Raw genomic sequence first — 19637 nt, 5'->3', positions numbered from 1 at the left:
TCTAACCTCATCTCTCCCTAGTGAAGGAATCCCTCCCATTTTCAATACTGTTACATCTGCCATGCCAGCTACCACTTCAAGCCATTCACGTTCTAGTCTATTACAAACCCATCCCACCATCCCACCGTCCTCCATCACCCAGAACACAGGGATTTCCCGCCTCAGCCCCGCCCATTCCATTGCCCCCATTGTGACAACTGCTGTCACAGTGACTGGGGACACCCCACGGGGTTCTCCTGGGACAGGTATGTCAGTTTCACCCGGAATCCCACTGTCAAAGTCAACTTCTATTGCCTCTGTTCCCAGTAGTGCTTCTCCTACAAGTCCCGATCACCCCCTCTCTTCCTTTCATACTCAGAGTCCATCACCAACCTTCGGTCCTAGCCTGTCAGCATCCCACATGCCCAGTGCCAGCACCGCTCCATCTACTCTTAAAACTCTCCAGTCCGCCCTGACTTCTACAAATGCAGTGGTGACTCCTTTTGTTACTTTGGTCTCTTCAACACCCACAGTAATAATGTCTGCTTCTCCGTCTCTCCCTGATACGAGACCCGCGCTAAGGACGACCACTACACCGCCTTCTCCCTTCTCCCTGAGCCCCAGTACAGAAGCTACGGTCTCTGCTGTAGCGACATCCGTTCCTCCTTCTTCAACCACCAGAACGTCCCCAACCACCTCACCGCTGACCACAGCTCATACCGCATCAACTCCTTTCTCTTATATCTCTCTTCCTTCTACGACACCTTGTCCAGAAACCATCACCGTCACCATAGTCCCCAGCTCACCCCTGACCCCGTGTATTGACATCAGTCCCAGTACTGGCGCGACACCTGCTCCCGTCACCCCATTCTCTGTCATTCCCTCTACCACCAACATGGTTACCTCGTCCATGACACCAGAAACGCAGCCCTCGGACACCGTCACTGAGGCTCCTAGCTCAACAGACAGTAGGACAAGAGTGACAGACGCGGTCTTCAGGAGCACCCTAATGTCCACCAGGGACGATCGGTTGAGTGCCACCTCTATCACCGCCCCAAATACTCCTGGCTCTGTCAGTGTCCCCTCAACCCTGAAACCAAGCAACAGTTTTCAAACTACCGCAACTTCAAGCAAGGCGACACAGCCTATTCTGCCGGCCACAAAGACACCAGAGACGTCGCTGGCCACCACGAAGTCTCCCACCACCCTCACGTCACCACGATCGAGATCAACTTCAGCCTCTCCTCTGATGACCACACCAGCGAGCTTGAGGACCACCCCAGGTTGGACCGCTTGTCTTCTGTTTAAGTTTCTTTCCCCGTACCTTCCTTCTTTATCCAAGTTCTGTGTCACCAAGGTCAGGTCCTCCTTAGACTTCACATTTGACCTGTGCTTCCCAGGTGTTTGCGACAATGGTGGCACCTGGGAGCAGGGCCAGTGCATTTGTCCTCCTGGTTTCTCTGGAGACCACTGTCAAGATGTGGATAACAGATGCCAGAATGGGGGTTCATGGGACGGCATCAGGTGTGTCTGCCCCAGTACCTTCTCTGGGTCCTTCTGTGAGTTTCCAGTGGAGCAGCTAGACATAGGTGAGTAGCCAGAGCTCCAGGCTCTGGCCTTCCTCCTTACAGAAGCCCCGTGTGCTCTGCCATCTCTTCATCCATGCACTGTGCTGTACCACACCCCCTCATCCCCCTTAACCTCCAGCTGCTTCTGCTGCCTTCTCTGAACCTTACTAATTCTCAATGGCTGCCATACTGATTGACCTCAGAGGTAGTAGCTGTAATACAGTTTTGTGGATTATAGGTCTCTATTGGTTGCTGTGCTCAAATCCCTGACAACGGTATTGGTTTTTTGATATATACATATATAAAATATGTATATGTATGTGTGTGTGTGTATATATATATATATATATATATACACACACACACATATTTTTTTAAATAGATTTTTGTTTCGTAACCCTGACTAACCTGGAACTCACTCTGTAGATCTGGTTGGCTTAGAACTCACAGAGATCCTCCCTGCCTCTGTCCCTTCAGAGCTGAGATTACAGGCAGTTGCCATCATGAATGGAGATAGACACAACTTAAGGGAGAAAGGCTTGGTCGTGTCTCCCAGTCTGAGGGTGCACAGTCCATCATGGTTGGGACGGCATGGCGGCGGGAGCATGACACACCTGGTCCCATGGCACCCTTAGGCAGGAAGCAGAGAGCGAGCGAGCAAGCGAGCCATGGATGCTGGTGTTCAGCTCACTTCTTTTTTTGCAGTCCAGGAGCCCAGACCTTAAATAGAGCCTCCATATTTGAAATGTGTCTTCCCACCTCAGTTATTCAACCTAGAGGCTCCCTCGCAAATGTGCCCAGAGGGTTGCCACCTAGGTGACCTAGAGTCTGCCAGTGCGACAGTGGCAATTAACCATGACCGAGTCAAACACGGGCAGTGCCTGCTGGTGCACACTTTGAACCCCAGCACTCAGGAGGCAGAGACAGGTGGATCTCTGTGAATCTGAAGCATGTGTTTCAGGTCTGTATAGCAAGTTCTAGGCTACACCGTGAGATCCTAGCTTTAAAACAAAACCAAACCCCAAAATTCTCAACATAAGAAATTAGTAAAGATTTGTTTTTGTTATTTTATTTATTTATTTATTTATTTATTTATTTATTTATTTATGTTTTTTCGAGACAGGGTTTCTCTGTGTAGCCCTGGCTGTCCTGGAACTCACATTGTAGACCAGGCTGGCCTCGAATTCAGAAATCCACCTGCCTCTGCCTCCCGAGTGCTGGGATTAAAGGCGTGCGCCACCGCCGCGCGGCGTTTTTGTTATTTTTTTATGTTATGTGTATGTTTGTGGACATGAATGCAGAGGTGAAAGAAGCCAGCGATATTAGAGTCCCCTGACCTGGAGTTACAGGCAGTGTGAGCTGCTTGATAGGAGGAGCTAGGAACGGAACTTGGGGTCTGTGGGAGAGAAGCACTCACCCCTAACCACTGAGCACCTCCCCAGCTCTTAAAGTAGTTTGACCACATCACTCTTAGCGCATCTGCATCCTACAGATTATCTGTGTCATGCTTTCATGCCAACTGATACAGTCACACGGCCTTTCAGGGGATTAAGGCCAATTCCTGTGAACTTGGCCTTCTTTCTTTCACCTCTGATAAAAATACACCAGAATGATTTGATTTACTCTTTCCACTGGTGACAGCCCAGGAACTCCCTGGGCATTAAAAGCAAGAGCTCAACCACATAGCACTGCCCCTAGCCCCTCACTGGGGGATTCTAGGCAGGGGCTCTACCACTGAGCCACGCCCCCAGCCCCTCCCTGGGGGATTCTAGGCAGGGGCTCTCCCACTGAGCCACGCCCCCAGCTATCGGTCCAGGTTTCTTCTCCTTTCCTGGTATGCTTCAGTTAAGTCTTCAGATAGGACAGAGAAAGAGAAGAGAATGCTGTGCGTGAGAGAGCTATGGTGGTGATGTCAGACAAGGGCAGATGAGGAAGTAGTCCGAGCTAGGTCTTCCATGATATAGACACAGTGGAGACTGAAGTGGGCATGGAGGTGTCTGTGGAGCAGGAATTCTCTCCAGCCCTTGAGGACAACACTTCCAAGGCCTACAAAGACTTCAGCAGTGCCTTCCAGCGTCAGGTGAGCAGAGGGGACTGAACTTGGCAACCCTTCCCTGGACCTGGGCGTGGGTCCGTGGGTCCCCTCGGGTCTATAGTTTCAGACGTCATCCCAGACACCATCGGTCTTTCAGATGCAGAAGGTTTACCGGGCTGTTCAAGGCTTCCAGGGTGTGGAAATCCTGTCCTTGAGGTAAGAGACCCTTCAGGGGCTGTGGGGACACTGTGGGGACACTGTGGGGTGGAGGGAAAGGGTGGGGAGGAGGCTGAAGAACCCATCCCTTCCTCAGGGGAACTCCTTGAGGGGGGGACTTTCACAGTCATTTTAGGGTTTATTTCCTTGCAGGGGGGATAGCAGTCCTCAAAGGGCGGCTGCATAGGAGTGGCCGAGGTGGGGCTGCTGTCTCAGTCTTTCCTTGGCTGCTACCAGTTTTGTTTGACAGAAGGAAGGGGGAAGGAGAGGGAGGGGAGAGACAGAGATAGGGACGTGTGTGTGTGTGTGTGTGTGTGTGTGTGAACATACAGATATATGTATGGAGAGAGAGGTAGGGATTATATGTGTGTAGATAGGGATATGTATATGTGTGTGTATATATATATATGTGTGTCACACATATATATGGAGAGGTAGGGAATATATATATATACATATATATATGTATATATATATGTGTGTGTATATGAAGAAAAAGATAGGGATACATGGAGAGGTAGGGATTGTACATATTTATGGAGATATAGGGATATATATGCATACACATGCATATATATGGAGATATATACAATATTTATTTTTATTTCATGTATGTGAATGCTTGCTGGCATTTTTGTCTGTGTAACACATATGTGCAGGAAGTCACAAAGGGTGTCAGATTCCCAAGGACTGGAGCTACAGATGGCTGTGAACAGAACTGGGAAGAGAACTCAGGTTCTCTGGACACGCCAGCGCCCTGATCCACTGAGCCATCTCTCCAGCCCCTAGCTTGGTGACTTCTTAACACAGCAGGAAGAGGACACTCCTTCCCCTTCCCCTGCTTCCCAGGAGGATGTGGGTGGTACCAGAGAAAAACTGCTTAGCCAGGAAAGGGTTTGTCCTGAAGGTGTGAAGAGCCCAAGCTCAGAGTCCCAGAAACCATGTCAGAAGCTGGGCTTGGGGCCGGGGAGATGGTTTCTGTGCAGCAGTGAAGACGTGGGTTCAAATTCCAGCACTCATGAAAACACTGGGGCATGGGCACACACGCGTGCCCATAACAACGGGGATGTGGGAGGCAGGAGCAAGAGGAATGCTGGGGACCTGCTGACTGCTGTCCTAGCTCAGTGTGACGCCAGATGTCATCCTTTGGCCTCTGAGCAGCGGCCAGCACCCCATACACGTGCACGTACACTACAGACCCACAGGCGGAAGATGATGATGATGATGGTGGTGGTGGTGATGCTGATGGCACACACATCCCTAGAAGCTCAGAGGCCCTATATGGACTATACGGGGCCATTCTAGGCCAAGGAGAGACTCTATGTCAGAAAACAAAACAAAACAAAAAGCAAACGAGCAAATAGTGGAAGGCACCTGAGGACCAATGCTCAAGGCTGTCCCTGACACACCGTGTTCTTGCATACAGACATACATGTACAGCGTGCACACACACACACACACACACACACACACACACACACACGGAACGTGACATTTTACATCACGGCCTGGGTTCCTCCTTTATTCCTGGACACTTGCGGCTGGCCCTAAAGGTGTCCCAGAGACCCCCTGTGACCTCTGACGTCCTTGGCCCCTCAGGAGGGGCAGCATTGTGGTAGACTACCGGGTCCTGCTGAGGCTGTCCTTCAGCCCCCAGCTGAAGAGCGACTTTGAGAAGGTGAAGACGATGCTGAAGGAGGAGCTGCAGAGCGCCAGTCAAGATGATGACAGCTGTCAGGACAACCAGAGTGAGCTTAAGGCTGGGGGGAGGGGACAGGGTCACTGCTGCCTCTCTGGCCTGTGCCAGCTCAGTCAGGGAACCTCTGGGAGCTCAGGCGCCAGCCCTGAGGTTCTTGTGACAGGATGAGAGAATGGCCCAGTGCATGCTCAGCCGGGTCAAAGGTGGGGCTTGGGAGGGTCCCACGAGGATGCTTGCTCCGTGGGGAGGAAAGGGATCATGGCGCACTTTCCTTGTGGCGCCTCCCCATACCTGTGCGTTGTCCTTCCCCCAACAGCTCTGTGTTTCAAGTCTGACTCCATCAAGGTGAACAATCGAACTGAGAAAGACCTGAGCCCAGAAGGTGAGGGTAGGGCGAACGGCTGAGTGACCTTGGGTGGCCAGGAACTTTGAGACCGCCCAACCCTAGTTCCCAGGGAAGAACCGGGAGGAGACCTTTGGAGAAGCCATTGTTGTGGGTGAATTGTCACCTTCCTGCCCCCCCAATCCCCCCCGTCTTATTTTTCATTTTCATTTTGTTTTGTTTTGTGTGAGTGCATGAGTGCGCGCGTGTGTGTGTGTGTATGTGTGTGTGTGTGCACGTGTGCGCATGCGTGTGTGTGTGTGCGCGCGCGCGCGCGCGCGCGCGCACGAGTGTGCACACATGCACACGTGAGGTTGAGAACTTGTGGGAATCATCCCTTTCACTTTGTGGGTTCAGGCTTACAGAGAGAGAGGGGGCCGGGGCTCCTTCCTTCCCCCATCTAACCTCAGGATCTTTCCCAGGACCCCGACCTTGGAAAAGCCCGCCCTCGCACCCCTCCCCCGCCACACTTTCCTTCACTAAAGCCAGGTTCTGAGTAGCTAGAACGCAGACCCTGTTTCTGTCATCTCTCCTGTCACTCTCTCTCCCCAGCCATCTGTCACCGAACTGCTCCCAAGGGCTTTGAGGAACACTACTTTCCTTTGGTGGAGCTGAGCAGGCTCCGCTGTGTCACCAATTGCACACCTGGCGTGAGTGGCACCATCGACTGCAACCAGGGACAGTGTTTTCTCCAGAAGAGCGGTCCAACCTGTCGGTGAGGTCCCGCCCCACTCCATAGCCACGCCCACTCGTCCAAGGGGTCTCCCAGTGTCACGCCCCCCCCCCAAGAGTCCCGCCCCGCTGCCCTAGGTTGGAGACCACAGCAACCCTGCTGACCCTTTCTTTCTGTCTTTTTTTTTTTTCTTTTAAAAATTATTTTCAAATGTTTTTTATTAGATATTTTCTTTATTTACATTTCAAATGCTATCCCGAATGTTCCCTATACCCTCCCCCCCATTTTCAAAATGTTTTAATTTTGGAAATTACCTTTTATTTAAGTACCTTGTGTGCACGTGGGACTGTGACATTATGACCATGTGGAGGTCAGAGGATAACTCCGTGGACTCGGTTCTTACCCTTCACCTTTGTGTGGCTTCCAGGGAGTGAACCCAGGCCACCTCATCAGGCTAGAGCAGCAGGCACCTTTGCCCCCCCCNCCCCCCACCCCTGTCATATTGCTTGCCCTTTTCCCTCCCTTCCTCTCCCCCCTCCACCACTGTCTTTCCCAGGCTGGCCTCAATCTTTTTTAACATAGTAGCGAAGTCTGGCTTTCAACTCCTTTGTCTTTACTCCCAAGTTCTAGAACTATAAATGTGAGCCACCACACCCCACTGTCCCTTCAGGAGACCCTGCTCTAGGCAGATCAAACTCTCCAAGGTCCCGGCCACTTGCTCTAGGGTGGCGGACCCCAGCCTGTGTGGCCCTTGGCCCTGCCTACCAGCGTGTGACCTGTCTGAGCTCTGTGACTCTCTCCAGCTGCTTTTCCACAGACACATACTGGGTCTCGGGCCCACGCTGTGAGGTGGCCGTTGACTGGAGGGTGTTGGTTGGAGGCCTGGTGGGGGTCGCCACTATGCTGCTGCTGTTATTGGTGGCCTTAAGCGTCTGGGTGGCACGCTCCCGGGGAAGAGACAAGGACCGCCAGCCCTCAGGCCGGTGAGCTGCAGGGGCCGAGGGGTGGTTAGGGGTCCCCTGACACCACAGTTTTGCCCAATTACTTGACCTCCTGAGCTGCCACCTAGGTCCTGGACCCAGGACAGGAAATGGTTTGAGATCTGGGATGAAGACATCTCGGGGACGTTTTCTAACACGGGCTCCCAGGATGCCCCGGCAGGTACGGCTTGATAGTTTGCCCTGGGCTGTACCACAGTCTGAGGAGGGTATGTTGACCTCCTTAGCTGGGACAGACATGGGTCTGGTGCCTGAGAGTGGAGGTTCCCAGACCATCCCTGGGTCACGTGGTCCCTGTTTCCCCCACCCTACCGCCTTCCTTTCTTTTCTCCGCAGCCGCTAATGAAAACTTCCATGTTGCCCTGGAGAAGGTGGATACCAGCATGACGGTGAGGTCGCCCTGAAGGGTTGCTAAGCAACCCTCCCAAACTCAAACCCTTGCTTCCTTCTCAGGGCAGGCGCCTAGGTCAGGAGTAGGCAATGGCTTTTCTCAGCAGCCTCCACTCTCAATGTCCGTTCTGTGGCAGGTTCACATCCAAAGACCTGAGGTAGCCTCATCATCATCATCACCACCACCATCATCATCACCGTCCTGAGCCCTTGCAGGGTCTCTTCTGTGCTCCTCCATTCTGCCCGGGGCTGTACGATGGAGCCCCCACTGTGCAAGAACTGGTTCAAGGACCCACACAGCCCAGGCTCCCAGTGTTCTTGGTGGGAGGGGTTCCTGTTTCCTTGACCTCCTGTCCTTCTCTTTGTTGTTTGACGGAAACCCGCGTGGAGAGCATGTATCCCCTGCTTGTCACTCCAGTATGGTGGGCGAGGCCATCTCAGTCTCTTGCTTCAGTCTCCTCATCTGTGAAATGGGTGTGATTCACTTATACCACTACTCTAAAACTTAGCACAATTACCTCACGTCTTTGGTTGATTTTTGTGGGGAGCAGGGCTTATACATCCTCCTGTTGCTTTTTTCAGATTCTCTCTCCCTCCTGACTACTGCGGCGTCAGGTCTCCATTGTTCCTTTGAGACAGAGTTTAATCCTAGGTTCTGGGGATCGAACCTAGGATTATGTGTACGCTAGGCAAGAGCTCTACCCATTGAGCCACATCCCCCAGCCATTGGCTCTTACTTTTGGATTTGCCCTCTATCGCCATCCTGGCGAAGCTTAACGTGTTTAGATAGCCTGACATTGTTCCTGGTGGCAGCATGAAGGAAGTCACACCTCTGCCTCTCTCCTCATAGCTCCTTGCTGTGGCCCCTGCTCTCACGCCCCAAAGCTCCTCGAGTTGATTCTTGTGCCAATCTCCTCCCTCAGCCCTATTCCTCTCCCAGTTGACAGGCTGGCCTTGAGCTCTCTGACCATGACCTTGATTCCTTGCCCCTCTATCCTGGCAGCAGCAATCCCCAAATCCCACCTCATTCCCACGCCTCCTTGTTCCTAGGGGTCCTCATACAGCCAGAGTGCCATGGGGTCCCCAGTTAATGCTTCCCAAGACCCTACTTCCGTACCTTGAGCCTCCGACCTCTTCTTTCCACCCTTGACGATTGCAAATCCCAGGCAGGGATTTGTCGACGAGGGGACATGACCCGTCGTCTCCTTATTTCCTCTCCCCTCCCAGTCTTCACCTCCTCTCCCACATTGATGTCTTTTCCTTTGTTTCCATCACTCAGAAACTGATGCGACCTCTGAGCTTGGAACCCTCAGTTCCCTTTGCCAGGACAGATCTGGGCACAGGAAGTCAGCGAGTGTCTAGTTCCCCATATCCATGCAATAAATACATTGGTTGTAAACAAAGCTGCTCTCTGTGTGTGTCCTTCTCCTGCCTGCCCCCCCCCCCCCCCCGCCAGTGGTCTCCCTCTGCTTGGATGGAAGAGGGCTCAGCAGCATCCTTCTCTCCCAGGGAGGAAGGCCAGCATCTCTCGGGGCCACGGCTGAACCTAGATCTTATAAAGGGGATGAGTGTCACTGGTTAGTGGGGTGGGGTGGGGCACAGGGGACTCTATCACCAGTGAACGGGACAAGTCCACTGAGTTTTGCAATTCCCTGGCCTTGGCCAGAGGCTTAGGAAGCAGGCATTAGAGCACTAGTGCTGGGTCAGGAAGGTAAAGAGAGCGATTACTTTATTACATTTATCTTACGGTGTGTGTGTGTGTGTGTGTGTGTGTGAGTGATAGCGTGTGTGTGGAGGTCAGAAGACAACTTGTGGGAGTTAATTCTCTTCTTCTTCTACCGTGTGGGCTCTGGGGATTGAACTTGGGTCGTCAGGCTTGCTGGCGGGTGCGTATACCTGTCCTGTCCGTTGAGCCTCAGCCCCCTCCGTTCCCACAGTGATGGACAGCCAGTGTTCTTGCTTAGAGGGACAGGGAGAGGGACAGGGAGTAGTACTCGAATCCAGTGGCTTTTTGGATGAAGGTTTAGAAGTCCCTCGGACTTAGGCTCTGTTCTGGGAAGGGACGATGATGATAGGTTTCTCTCATCTCTGACTCTGCTCAGGGGTGAACAGCCATCAACATCTTAGGTGTAAATGTCATCCCCCCCCCCCAGGAGAGCAATGGAAAGGGGGCGGCTCTGGGGCGGGGGAGGGAGGGAGGAACGATGGAGAAAGACTGGGGGAAAAGGTGACTGAATGCGGAGGGAGGAAGGTTCTCTTTCATCCAGCCCGCCTTCTTAGCGATTGTCTCTCTCAGGGGTCCACGCGCTCCTCCCTCCATGGTCACCACGCTCTGTGTCCCTTGGCATCCACCTCTTGGCTCCTTTCCTTCAGAGTCTCAGCTCCTCAGTTTGCTCTGTCTGTCTTGCCCCACCCACCCAGGGATTCTCGGCTTCTGTTGACTGTTGCTTAGGGCAGTCAACACACCTGGACTTAGAGGGAAGGAAGGTTTGGCCAACTCCCTGGGTTACCCCCCACCCTATGTCACAGTCATCCCCACCCACTCTTACGGCCAGAGCCCCCCTCTCCCTGGGAGATGCTCGAGACCTGGATCCTGTTGCTGGCTTTCCAGCCGTCCTCTATCTTTTTTCAGCAGTTGCTGGTGAGTGACCCCGGCCTTGTGCGCTGGCTTCTCTTTTCAGGGGAAGGTTTGGAAATTTATGTTAGGTCCTCCTTTGGACTTTGGGGGTGCTCAGGAGCCACTGAGAAAGTCTGCAGGAGTAGAGGAAGTGGCCTGGCTTGTGGGTGGGCAGCTGGTGGCCTGAGATGTAGCCCCTGGCATGTGGGGGAACTGCTGAAACCCATCACTCTTGCCGTCAGCCATTCGTTGCAGAATAAAGGAGTTTTTTGGTCACTTAGTGGTCTCTGCTTGTCCCTATCCTTGGACCTGTGGGTTCCCAGAGGCTAGGCATTCCCAGCCTTCCCAGACGATGTGTGGAAGCCAGCGGACAGCTTTTAAGAGTCGGTTCTCTGGAATGGCTCTAGGAGATTATTGGACATTTTCTTCTCCACCTTTTTACTTCAGTTTTATTTTGCATTTCTGTGACAAGGTCTCCCCATATAATCCAGGCTAGTCTCTAACTCATGGCAATCCTCCTGCCTCAGCTTACTGAGTGCTGGGATTACAGGTGCACGCCATAACTCCTGGCTCATCTTCTACTCTTGACTTGTTGGAATGTACCTGGGAAAGCCGCCTCTGTTTGAAATAGTTGAGGGGCTTTGTGGGGGGGGGTGGATATTGGCTCTGTGTGCATGGGGGGTTAGGAGTGGGAGCATGCTCTTCTTTGGGGACTGCCATAACCATATCTACTATGCAACTGGCTAGAGGCAAATCTCTCTCAGTTATGGGTAGATCTCCCAATTCCCGCTGAGGCATAAAAGACACCCGCCCCGCCCCCCCAGGGACCTGGGTGCCAGGGTGTGTGTTAGGGGTTAAGGTTATAGATGGAAGGAGGCCTTAAGCTGAAGGTTACTGGTAGAGGGTGAACATCTGTGGCACGCAGGCATCTGGGGCCAGAAGCATCTAGAACCCCGTGGGTTGGTTCTCAGAAAACCCAGAACTCCAGCCCGGAACTCAGCCCCTCAGAAGCTGTCCCAGCCCCAGGAGTCCTCCTAGACCCTCTCTCTCCCCCACATTTTGCTATGATTTGGGGAGCAGAGTGTGAGGAGGCAACTAAGGGGTGAACTGCATGAATTTGGGGAGCATTGTAAGAGTGCATTATATCAGGCCATCAACTTTAAGTCAAGAGGAAAGAAATATGCACAGAGTCCACATTACAGGGAGGGGGGTGGTCATCCTGTTCCTTGCTCTCAGCGGAGCTGGGGACCTGGCATCCTGAGGGGACTGGTGCTGGTGATGCTGATGGTGGTGGTGATGATGGTGATGATGATGGTGATGCTGATGGTGGTGATGATGCTGATGGTGCTGGTGATGCTGATGGTGGTGATGCTGATGGTGGTGGTGATGATGGTGATGATGGTGGTGATGCTGATGGTGATGATGGTGGTGATGCTGATGGTGGTGGTGGTGGTGATGGTGGTGATGCTGATGGTGGTGGTGGTGGTGATGATGGTGGTGATAATGATGAAAGCCGTTACCTAGACACTGTACCTGTGTGCCCAACCAATACTGACCAATCCATCCTGTCCTTCAAGCACTTAAAACTTTCATGCAAAAGGTGACACATGTGAGCCCACTGGCATACAAGAAAGCCAAATAGACATCCATTCCCAACAAGTGTCAAGAGCAATATGAGGAAGGTGTTACAAGCCGGCAATCCTCATACTCGGAGGTGGAAGCAGAAGGTCACAAGTTCAAGGCTAGCCTAGGCTACGGAGAGGCCCTGTCTCAAAAACTAAGAATAATGGTCTGGGGGTGTGGCTCAGTGGGTAGAGCGCTTGCCTAGCATGCGCAAAGCCCAGGGTTCTAGCCTGGCACTGAATTGACTAGACATGGCGGCACATGTCTATAACCCTAGAACTTGAGAGGTAGCGTCAGGAAGATCTGGAGTTCAAGGTTAACCCATAGCTACATCTTGAGTTGGAGGCGTTGGAAGCCAGCTGGAACACAATGAGACCCTGTCTCAAAAATGCAAATAGTTTCCAAAGTTATTAAAAGCAGCTAAGAATGTGTGAGTCCCAGCAACTCAGAAGACCTGACTATGAACCCAGACTCCCCCCTCCTCCTGGCAGAGGGCCCTGTTATTTCCCAAGACACTTCACTACGGGTATTTCCTGTGATGCACACAAGGAGGATTGTGTGAAGAAGTCAGGAGGGATGAAAAACAGAAGTTATGAGAGGGTGTGTAACCTCCTGTGGGCCACACAGCAAATAACACAACCCCACCCTGACATAGCATTTGAGCCCTCTCTGCCTGTACTCCCTCTGGGGGACCCTGGGTCCTCTGCAATCCTCTCAAACCCCCAGGCGCACAGGCTGGTTCCTGGGGGGAGAACTTTAGAGGTCAAGTTTAGAACCCCAAGTGGGAACCGTAGCTTTCTCCCTTGTCTGTTCTGTGCACCCCTCAAGGTTTTGGATGCAAAGCTATGGAGAGGGAGCCAAGGTATACGAAGGTTCTAGAAGATAAGAGAGCATATGCCAAAGAAAGTGAATTCTTCGTAGCAAGAGCACGGTGGTACAGGAGTGTTTGCGTGTGACAGGGCCAGGACTCTCACACGCCACAGGGAGGCCTGTAGGGGCCCAGCTGTGTACCCAGCCTGCTAGAAACAAAGGCTCGACTTGTTGGTGACCCATAAGGCACCACGGCCAGTCCTGGAATCCATACTGCCTGTGATGTCAGGAGCCTGGCTTTGGTGATTCCCGCGATGATTCATTTGTACTTGGGGGTCGGGGGTCGGGGGAACAGGGGACACAATCAGTAACTCTCTGTTCATGATGTGCTAGGGGCACATGGGCTAGAAAATGCCAGAGAAATGTCAAAGGTCAACGTGAGGATTAGATGTGGTGACAACACTGGCCTGTAATCCCAGCACTGAGTGGTAGGGGCAGGAGGACTGAGAGTTCAGGGTTATCCTCGGCTACACACGAAGTTGGAGGTTAGCCTGGGCTCCAAGACTCTGTCTCTTTCACACATAGGAAAAGAGGATGGATATGAGTGCTTTGCGGATGTAAAGTTCACAGTAAGGGGAAGGGCACTCCTTGATGACATGGGGCCAGGGGATAAAGTGTCTGTCCTGGAGGGACTGAGGAAGGAGTCTGAAGGGACCAGACTCCCCGACGATGGGCAGAGGAGGCATGGAGGGGTGTGCCCTTATGCATGTGGCCAATCACAGTGCTGCATGCAGGTAGGCAAATGCTGAGGATGCGGAGGGCGAGGGCAGCGGGCCAGGATTCCAAGGGCCTGGGATAAACCGTCTTATATGAAAGCAGCCTTAAGCTTTAGATAACTCGATATGACCAAACATTCTGAAAGGAGAAGGTGAGAATCCCTGTCCAGGAAACACAGAGCCCCGGGTTCCAGCACCACAGAAAACCCAGCACGACGGTTCATGTCTGGAATCCAGGTGGCAGAGACAGGAAGTTCCAGGTTATCTTTAGCTGTAGAGCGAGTTCAAAGCTAGCTTCAAATACACAAGGCCCCGTGTCAAAACCAAAACAAACAAAAAAGCAGGAGTCTAGCAAGATGTCACTTGACTTGCTGCCCCTTGTCATCCGCCGGGACCTGAGTTCAAGCTCGAAACCCAAATGAAGGGGGAGGGAGAGAGAAGTGAATCCGCAGAGTTCCCGTGGCACGATCCCGTCCCTCATTAAGCGCACACACACACGATACAACCGAAATAAATCGTAACAAGAATCAAAAAGAAATAGAATGAGAAGAAACCAGCTGGGGAGAAAGTGGGAAGCGAACCGTGTGTGCGCGCGCGTGAGAAAGAGACAACCTTTGAAACTTACATAAGGCGAGGAGAAGTGCTGCTTTGTAACAGGGCATCATAAAGCCACACACACAGCAAATACTGCCCGCCAAGGACCAGCTTCACGAGGGCAGGTACCTGGGACCAGACAGGATGAATAAAATGTTTATGGAGCATTTTATGCGATGGGAACAGTGCTGAAAGAACCACCACCCACTCTGGTGCTGAGGCTCCCGGGGCAGGCGCAGCACCTAGGGGTGGTGACACAGAGCCATGGAGGCTGCCACTGTCCAGGGTGATGAGGCCGTGGTCTGGGTGGGGAGGGGACCTGGTGCGTGGATGTGGGTGTGGTGGCTGCTGCGGAGCAGTGCAGGAAACACAGCTAACCTCGCAAAGGCGTAGACCGGTGATCCTCAAGCTTCCTAATGCTGCAACCCTTTAATACAGTTCCTCGGGGTGTGCTGACCCCCCAAGCATCATGTTTTTTCATTGCTACTTCATGACTGTGATTTTGCTACTGTTATGAATCATGGCGTAAATACCTGTGTTTTCCGATGGTCTTAGGTAAAAAGGTCACTTGACCCCTACCCCCCCAAGGGGTCCAGATCCACACTTTGACAACCACTGGCTTAGACAAATACAGAAGGGGCCAGGCTCACGGAGCTTCAGAGAGAGGTGCCTACTGCGTGCAGATGTCCCAAGACTGGAGACGCTAGCCTGTCCCCAGGAGTCTGAGTACCAATACAAGTATCTTAGTACCTTCTCCCTGTGGCTGGGACAAAATAAAAGGTGAGGGGACGAGTTAAGATAGGCTTGCGGTTTGGTGGGATCCAGTCCATCATGGTGGGAGTGGCATGACAGCAGGAACGGGAGACGGCTGGTCACATTGTATCCCATTGTATCTTCCTGACAATGGAGTCAGGAAACAGAAAGAGCTTGAAGGCTGGTGCTCAGCTGCTCACGGTTGCCTTTCTCCTTTTAATTTGGTTATTACATTTATTCACGTGGTTGTGGGCACTGGGCTTGTGGAGGTCAGTTCTGTTATGTGGTTTCTGGGACTGGACTCAGGTGGGTTGTTAGGCTTGGCGGCAAGCACCCTGGGATCCATTTTGCTGTCCTGCTCTTCTCTTTGAAGGTACTTGGAATCGAACCTAGGACCTCTTGGGTAGGCAGGCACCCTATCACTGAGCCTCAGCCCCAGGCCTCTCCTTACTTTCCATTCTGAGACGGACTCAGTTGGCTAGGCTGCTCTTGAACTCACTCTGTACTGCAGGCCGGCCTTGAACTTGTGATCCTCATGTCTCCGCCTCCCAGGCAGCTGAAATTCCAAGCCTGCACCACCACATCCAGCTTCATTTAACTCCCACGTCGACCCTCAGAAAAAGGTTCCTGGCACTCTCTGTTTTCATCTGTGGGGACACCGAGACCCAGAGGCCATTGACAGTTTCTTCAAGGTCACCCATCTTTCACGAGGAGGAGTCAGAACTTGAACCCGAGTCTTTAAGGTCCAGAGCCCATAGTTTTCACCATGTGTTATAGCGGAAAATCCCTGCGTCGTTTTCTCGTGGTTGCTCTAACAAATGGTGACCCCCAGGCTGGTGGTTTGAAAGCATACATTTATTCTCTTAAGATGTGGAGGGAAGATATCTAAATATGAACATCCTGGGAGCCTATTCCCTCAAAAACTGGTTGGGGACATGCTTCCTCACTTCTTGCGGCTGCTGGGGGGGGGGTGTCTAACAGTCTTTGGCTCACGGCTGCATCGCTCCAATCTCTGCCTCAGCTGCATCCTGTGCAGGTCACGTGTCCTAATCCAGCTCTGCCTGTGCAGATGCCCCAGATAAGGCAGATCAAATAAAATGTTTACAGGGGATTTAATGAGATGGGAATTGAGTCCTCTTGGAAGAACACCACTATTTGGATTTCAGACCCACCCAAACCCGATCTTGAGATCTTGAGCATAATTACACCTGCAAAAAAAATTATTGCCTCATAAGATCATATCCACAGTTACCCAGGGTCAGGACCTGTCCACACCTCATGGTGTGCTGGGTAGTTTTATGTCAACTTGACGCAAGCTAAAGATATCTGGAGGGAACCTACACGGAGAAAATGCATCCATGAGATCCATCTGTGAACGCATTTTCTTAGTGATGGATGGGGAGAGGGCCCAGCACATGGCGGATGGTGCCGTCCCTGGGCTGGTGGTCCTGTGTTCTATAAGAAAGCAGGCTGAGCAAGGCATGAGGAGCAAGCCAGTAAGCAGCGCCCCTCCATGTCCTCTGCATCAGCTCCTGCCTCTGGGTTCCTGCCCTGTGTGAGTTCCTGTCCTGACTTCCTTCGATGATGAACAGCAGTGTGGAAGTGTAAGCCAAATAAAAAGCCTTTTTTGGTCATGGTGTTTCACCACAGCTAAGGTAGCCCTAACTACTGCGTGGGAAGGACGGGCGTACACTATTCCGAGAGTGTCAGAAGCAGATGTGGAGGGAAGGGGGCTCTGGCCGGAAGAAGGCAGCAGGCAAAAGCAGGAGTGACTGACTCTACCTGCTGACATGAGAACATGAGGAATTCATGCCACAAGGGTGTACAGAGGAGGGAATTAGAGAGGGCAGTCCTGTCTCATTTGGCATCACAACTATGGAAGATATAAAGTAACTTTTAGAAAAGGAACACTGGGCTGGGCTATGGCTCACTTGGTACAGTGTCTGCCTAGCAGTGGGTTCAAGCCCCAGCATCCTAATAAACCAGGGGAAGTGGTGCAAGTTTGTAATCCCAGTACTTGGGCGGTGGAGGCAGGATGATCAGGATTTCAAGGTCGTCCTTGGGTACTTAGCAAATTCAAGGACAGTCTGTGCCCCCCCCCTACACACACACACACACACACACACACACACACACACACACACACGAGGGAGAGGAGAGAAAAGAAGGGACATGTGGTCCAAACCATTGGACACAATGCATCGCAGGATGGAGTGTGCACCCGTGACAACTCGCTGAAGCTCATCGGAGTCCCTTACCACCGTTTTAGCACACACTCGACTATTCCAGAGTGAGCCGCAGGGTCATAGCCGTCGCCGCCTCCAGTTCTCAGGTGTGAAATGGATGGCGGAAGGACTCACTGTGCCGCACAAATCACAAAGTCAGAGCCCTGTTTGCTGCTGCCGCTTCACAGCATTTGCGTTGGGAAGCTCAGTGCTCGATTGCCCCGATGAGCATGCGCACGCTTTGGAGAAAAGGTCGGAGAGCTCAGGGCTTTAGCCCTTCCCCGAGGCGTCTTCTGGTGTGAAACTTTTGATCACAGGGCTCTGTGTGTGTGGTGGCAGCACATGGGGAGGCCAGAGGTTGACTTTGGATAATCCTCCTCAGTTTCTTTTCTGCCTTAGTTTTTGAGATGGGGGATGGGGAGTGGTTGTGGCTGTGGCTGTGGCTGTGGCTGTGGCTGTGGGTCTTAACTGAACTTAGAGATTGCTGTGTTGGCTGACGGCTCCCAGCAATCTGCCCGTCCACCCCCATGCTTGGGTCACAGGTGCACACCACCTCACCCGGATAACATGGGTGCTGGGGATTTGAACTCAGGTCTTTATATGCCTGCACAACAAGCTCCTTGCCCACTGAGCCATCTCCCCAGTCCTATTTTTCTGTTTTTTCTCTTTGTACTCTCTCTCCTTTGTCTTCTTTTTGTTTTTCTTCCTTTATTTCTTTTCTTTGTTTTTTCTTCCTCCTCCTCCTTCTTCCCCCCTCCTCTCCCCCTTTTTCTTTCTTTCTTTCTTTCTTTCTTTCTTTCTTTCTTTCTTTCTTTCTTTCTTTCTTTCTTTCTTTCTTTCTTTCTTTTCTTTCCCAGTGTCTTGCTAGATAGCCCAAGCTGCCCTGGAATTTACCTGGTAGCCCAGGCTAGTTTTACACTTGCAGTCCTCTGGTCTCAGCTTCCCAAGTGCTGGGATCCCAGGCATGGGCTAGGTCTCAGCCTTAGACTAGTCTTAAAGGAAAAGTCCATACACACAAACGCTGAAGATGAAGTAAACACTGTAAACTGCACAAGGCTCTCCATATGTTTCACGAGATACCGTGTCATAATGTTAGATAGTCCTTAACCAGCTAAGCCATGACGATACATGTCTGTAATTCTAGCATGTTGGAGGCTGAGGCAGGAGGATTGTGAGTTCAAGGCTGGTCTACCCTGGCTTAAAAAGTAATAACAAATGTAAGTAAAGATTATAATAATATAGTCAGGCGGTGGTGGTGCACGCCTTTAATCCCAGCCCTCGAAGGCGGAGGCGGAGGCGGAGGCGGAGGCGGAGGCGGAGGCGGAGGCGGAGGCGGAGGCAGAGGCAGGTGAATCTCTGTGAGTTTGAGGCCAGCCAGTTCTACAGAGAAAGTTCCAGTCAAGACTACATAGAGAAACCCAGTCTTGAAAACACACACACACACACACACGCACACACACACACAAAATCATTACTATATCTTCATTGTAGAGAATTTGCAACAAACGAAAGGGTATCTCTTTCGAATGCACCACTCAAATTAATAGTTAATATTTGACTATATTTCTGAACGTGTATTTATATTTATTGCACAGACTTTTGCATGATTTTGAAGCTGGAGATTGGACTAAGGACTTGATGCACTCGAAGCAAGCACTTTACCCCGTCCCACACCTGGGCACACACAAATGCATACACATGTGTGTTTAACATTTGTTTGACGTTCATTTATTTGTGTATGTGTCAAAACAGGCATGTGGAGGTCAGAGGACGACTTTAGGGAGCTGTTTTCTGTTTCCGCCATGTGTGATGGAACTCGGGTCTTCAGATTTGGCGCCTGGCACCTTTGCCCACTGAACCATCCCCAGTCCACATGCGTCTTTGGAGACAGGCTCTCACTAGGTAGCCCAGGTTCCCCTTGAACTCATGACCCTCATGCTTCAGTGTTGAGTCACTTTCTGAGGATAAATGAACAAACACGTAGTCCCCCTCGGTAGGGCAGTACGAACCAGAGTTTCTTGGGCTTACTTACAGGAGTGTAGGTGACCCCCGAAATGACTGCATCACCAAAACCTTATCCCAACCTGGCATGAGTAATGACCTTTCTAAAGCTCCGTACATAACGTTGCCTGTTATTAGCTGCCCCTTTTTTTTTTTTTTTTTTTTTTTTTTTTTTTTTTTTTTTTTTATTCTTTTTTTTTATTTGGATTTAGCTATTGACCGATCTCTCCTGGCCCAAGTATTTCTTTACATCAATTCAAAGATTTGTACTGCTTTTTTTTTTTTTTTTTTTTTTTTT

The 19637-nt window shown here is 51.6% G+C and overlaps 1 protein-coding gene across 1 annotated transcript; it reads left to right on the top strand.

Annotated features, from left to right (window-relative positions):
• The first annotated feature begins 400 nt into the window (after window positions 1–400).
• Window positions 401–8146, top strand: LOC110313169 (mucin-3B-like). The gene is made up of 11 exons (XM_021187192.1): window positions 401–1262; window positions 1380–1568; window positions 3512–3627; window positions 3740–3798; window positions 5398–5546; window positions 5814–5879; window positions 6432–6594; window positions 7356–7535; window positions 7622–7713; window positions 7887–7939; window positions 8078–8146. Exons 1-11 carry the CDS (start codon window positions 401–403, stop codon window positions 8144–8146), a joined length of 1998 nt encoding a protein of 665 aa, XP_021042851.1.
• The last annotated feature ends 11491 nt before the right edge of the window (window positions 8147–19637 follow it).

The sequence above is a fragment of the Mus pahari genome, chromosome 23 (assembly GCF_900095145.1).
Source record: "Mus pahari chromosome 23, PAHARI_EIJ_v1.1, whole genome shotgun sequence".
Taxonomy (NCBI): domain Eukaryota; kingdom Metazoa; phylum Chordata; class Mammalia; order Rodentia; family Muridae; genus Mus; species Mus pahari.
The sequence above is the reverse complement of the archived record's forward strand: the minus strand, read 5'-3'. Positions and strand labels throughout refer to the sequence as shown.